The sequence below is a fragment of the Zophobas morio genome, unplaced genomic scaffold (assembly GCF_036711695.1).
Source record: "Zophobas morio isolate AGI-343-1 ecotype UQ-CSIRO unplaced genomic scaffold, CSIRO_AGI_Zmor_V1 ptg000014l, whole genome shotgun sequence".
Classification (NCBI taxonomy): Eukaryota; Metazoa; Arthropoda; class Insecta; order Coleoptera; family Tenebrionidae; genus Zophobas; species Zophobas morio.
Window position 1 is genome coordinate 8,024,077 of NW_026972119.1, and position 4,758 is coordinate 8,028,834.

At 41.1% G+C, this 4,758-nt stretch overlaps 1 protein-coding gene across 1 annotated transcript; it reads left to right on the forward strand.

The window, feature by feature from the left end:
• Nucleotides 1-3,337: 3,337 nt before the first annotated feature.
• LOC135128959 (uncharacterized) lies at nt 3,338-4,431 on the forward strand. Its single transcript, XM_064056039.1, has 2 exons — nt 3,338-4,258; nt 4,311-4,431. Exons 1-2 carry the CDS (start codon nt 3,361-3,363, stop codon nt 4,331-4,333), a joined length of 921 nt encoding a protein of 306 aa, XP_063912109.1. The 5' UTR covers nt 3,338-3,360; the 3' UTR covers nt 4,334-4,431.
• The last annotated feature ends 327 nt before the right edge of the window (nt 4,432-4,758 follow it).

The following is a 4,758-nucleotide window of genomic DNA, read 5'->3' on the forward strand; positions in this document are numbered from 1 at the left end:
ATGCACTATTATATTAGACGCAAGGGTCGACCGCAAAGTCCGCAAAAAGAAAGTCCAACGTAGTTGAAAATCGGTCACCCTTATTTATTTACACACACTAATGAATTAATCAAAAATTTACACAAGAAAACCAAAATGAACAAGTGGATCACCGCTCGCGGTGACTTCCACAAATTTAGAAAATAAGATAAATAAAAATTTAACGCTGAACAAAAATGAACACTAAGACACTTTGAAGCAAAATTTAAAACAAAGAACGCGACGAGAAGGAACGAGTTGCACTACAAAATCCCGACCAGAGAACTGACAAAAATTGACCAAACTACTCTTTTTATAATTTCGCCAAGAGTGGAGACTCCACCCGACGTCAAGGGGCTAACAAAGAAAAACCAATGGGATGAAGAAACCCCCTGTGTTGGAAAGAAGTGCTTTCTCGTTCTCTCTCGTCTATACCAGCAAACCGCTCAAATCGCCGTCGATTTACATATTCTTATCAAAAGTCCCTGACAATATCATTTACATTATAAAATAACTCTATCGAACAGCTTTTTGGAGTGGCCACTGGCTCGCGACTTAACTAGGATAGCCAGACATAGATCTCGAACCCATCAAACGTTCTTTTACTTATGACTCGGCTGTTTCTCACAGGTGGAACTGCAAACTTTATTCCACCTGTGGTAGGCTAGATCTATGTCCGTCATCCATCCGAATTTCCAACCTTTTGTTTTCTCAAAACATCTGTACACAGTTATTTACAAAGTGAGGAATCGCATCACGCCATTTCGATAACGGGATCTCTCAAACAAAGCCCTTCTCTGCCTCTGTCCCCATCCATCATGGTCGCTATAAAACTGTGCCGTTTCTTGAAATTCGACAAAAGGGCTAGGCACGCTTGAAACTCAATTTACTTTTTTTAACGACTCCCTCGGAAAAGATCGGACATGTGGTACTATAAAGTTAACCCGAGGGTCCAGTGCCACATGCAGAGAGGACAGGATATAGCTAGATGGGACAAAGGAAGTATATGGATCTATTTGTTGGGATTTTCTGGGAAGGTTTGGAAGAAGTGATTTTTAAGGGGTCGTTAACAAGAATTTCGACCCATGATGAACAGCCGAGACAAATCAGCTCGCGACAATGACCTTTTTGAGGTTGCACGTGCACTCGTACAAATGCACTTGTTACAGAGATACAAAATTTGCTTGTTCGTTTATTTTTCTATTAACCCACTCACAAAAGTTTTGCCTACGTGGTAAGTCTGTTAGTTTCAATAACTGAACTTTCTGGTCCTGAAAGGGGTACATTTGTTCTCTGAGTATCCTCCAAATACTACTCTCCTATACATCACACTAGACAGTGATACGTTTTAGTGCCCGGTCGAGCTTCGACACTCTTCAAAACAGCCTCTTCAATATTAGCAATTCTATTACTACGTAACTTACCCCAATCTTGAGGTGTAGGTTTAAAAGATTCGTACTCTCGAAAATGCTGCAACGTTCTTAAAACTGCGCACATTTGGCAGACGATTTGGAAGGTTTTCTGAAAAAATTCGTTGGGCGCGAGTGCCGTTTCCCCGAGCTTCACCGTACGTTAAAACGATATCGGTGTATTCCAGATTTAAAAACAAAGCCATTTCCACACATTTCGTCTATAAATTAGAAATCTGTGCCAAACAAACTTTAAAGAGACAACGTTTAATAAAAACATTGACATAAAAATGATTGTCAGTGTCAAAACGGTTGCTACGGTACCTTCTTCATTGTTGTAGTGTTGATATTATTTAATTTATTATTTAAGGTGAACATAGACGGCTCGTGAATATATGGGTGGGAAAATTCGAAATTCGACTTGAGTTTTCGAAAAAATGCTAGATAAAAAAGTTGTTCCGTTTCACGAGTTCTGTTACTGGTTAAAATTAATGTACTTCTTTCTGAGACACCCTGTATAACTCCAAATCTATTAGTTTCTAACATACTAATCGACACAATAGCATTCATTCATCCGGACGACATGTATAAATTCGAATCTGTTATCATAAATTAAGAACGCTTATAATTACTTTAGGGTAGACTGTCTGCCTTTTCAGAAAGGTTTTTGCCTGTATTGAATTCAAACCCATTTTTTTCAATAATTGTTCGCTTTTGTTAAAAACAATGTAGTTTGAATTAATTTATGACATATTTTGATCTTAATAAACACATTTTTATGTAAACAAATTACATTATTAACAAATGTATAATATGTCAAGGGCCTTTAAAATATGTTACTTTGTCAGTGTGAGGATTTTCAAGCGATTCTAGAATGTTTGACATACAAAAAAGAGGAAAATACAGAAGACAATGGTTCTGTTTTTACGATATTTCTCGGTTTTTTTTGGTTGATTAAGTTGTTTGCAGGGGCTTACAACATGAAAAAAACGCCGTTTGATGTGTAATACATCTATATTAATATGATTTTATCATAAAAAAAATAAAAAAATTATACATCCTCCAACGAGTCCCTTTAATTATACTGCGCCGTTCCACCGCCCATGTTAGTTCGGTAGCCGACTAAAAACAAAAGTAGAGTTGTGCCCCTCTACTACTGTTTCGTCGGATTACTAAATACCGCATTATTTTATTCCTTGGCTATTTTTGAAGATTTGTTGTTCTATCGTTGTGAATCATCAGCAAAAACAAATAATATGCAGTATATATCTACATATATTGGGCGATCAATATAATTTCTAATCGAGTCATCCTTGGTAAAAATTTAGTATGGAGGTGATTAAACCACACTGATAATTGTTGAAAAAATGGCGGACACTTTTTAATAAGGATCTTAATGAAATAAGCGTGATTTTATAAGGAAAATTAGTGTTAAATTGATTAATAGATCAACTAGTGCCGCTGTTGACACGCCTGGCTGATCTTCGCGCCACGGAATTGACGCCTTCTGCGGGCGGTTGGTCGGGCGCCACCTGAGATACGCCACCTGCAGAAACGGATCTCGTAGGTCTCGTGAGCAGCCGCGCAAGAAATAATATACGTGTTAAAATTAACGAAAATATTCGGCTTTTATTTCCTATCCCCACATACCCTCTCCGTTAATGGAGAAAAGACGAAACTAATCCTGTTCACCAGGAAAAGGAAAATTGGCACACTACAGATGCCAAAAATATTTAACACAACGCTTCAACTTTCGGACGAAGTCAAATACCTGGGAGTTGTATTGGACTGGCGACTGAATTGGAAGAAGCATGTAGATGATAAAGTAGAAAAGGCACGCTCGGCTCTTTGGCAATGTCGTAGGGTGGTGGGAAGGTCGTGGGGTTTAAATCCCAAGATCGCCCTCTGGATCTACACGGCAATAGTCAGACCGATGCTGTGCTATGGAGCTTTAGTTTGGTGGCCCAGAGCCAGACAAAAAACAACAGCCCTGCAACTTGAACACGTTCAGAGAATGGCGTGTCTCAGTGTTACAGGAGCAATGAGGACCACTCCCACAGCGGCTCTGGAGACTCTTCTTTGCTTAGCACCTCTTAACCTTTACATAGAGGAAGCGGCAATGACGACGTCTCTAAGACTTCACTCTCTGGGAGTATGGAACAAACAAGGCCGCACAACGAAGCACACTCGGATCTTAACGGAGGCGTTCAACAGAATACCCTTGTTAAGGATGGGTTGTGACCGAATGGGCACAAAATTAATATATGAGAAGACATATAGAATATCAATGAATGATAATTCAGAAGGACGAGCCGACATAGATATCTATGTCGATGGTGCCAAAACAGATAGTGGTTCAGGAGCCGGCATCTACTCCGAACAACTGAACGCACAAATCAGTGTACCTCTCGGCACCCACACGTCTGTCTTACAAACAGAACTGATGGGAATAATGCTGGGAGCTAGAATCATTGCTGAACGTGAAATCGGCAACAAATCAATACGCATACTTACTGACAGCAAGTCTGCACTACTAGCCCTGGACAGCTGTATGGTTCGATCCGGGCTGGTTTGGGAGTGCAGACAAACGCTAAAGTATGTAACGCAGAGGAATAGTGTGGAACTTTGTTGGATCAAAGGACACAGTGGCAACGAAGGAAACGAGAGGGCAGATGAGATGGCGAAGCGAGCCGCGCGCATGCCCTTCTGGGGACCCGAACCGGCAATCACGCCTTCGGTCGCCCTCTCGAACGAACTCGTAAAGCAATATACCCATAGACGCCATGAGCAGATATGGGCGACGTTGAGCAGCTGTCGGCATAGTAGAGCTTGTATGGCGACACCAGACCGTAAGTTGACAAAATTTTATCTCTCACTTTCAAGGGACAAACTGCGTAAACTGGTAGGATTCCTTACGGGACATTACCAGTTTAACAAACATCTACATACGATAGGGGTAGTAACAGACCCAATCTGTCGTGGATGCAATGAAGAAGAGGAAACAGCTGAGCACATTCTTCGTGAGTGTCCAGCCCTAGCCTCCTACAGGGAATCCATACTAGGGGACATCTGGCCTAGTATGGCAAATATCAGGGAGTTTCCACCCTCTGCATTACTCAGGTACATTCAAGCAGTTGGATGGCTTGACGAGTAGAGGAGCGGGAAAACACCCTGATATGGACTTGGGGAAGGTACAATGGGCCCAAAGGCGAGGCCTAAGTGCCGGCTGGCTACGGTCAGCCCCCATAAATTAAGAATCCAGAATCCAGAATCCTATCCCCACTTACAAATCCAAATACGGGAAAAAACTGAGTAACTATCAACAAAAGAA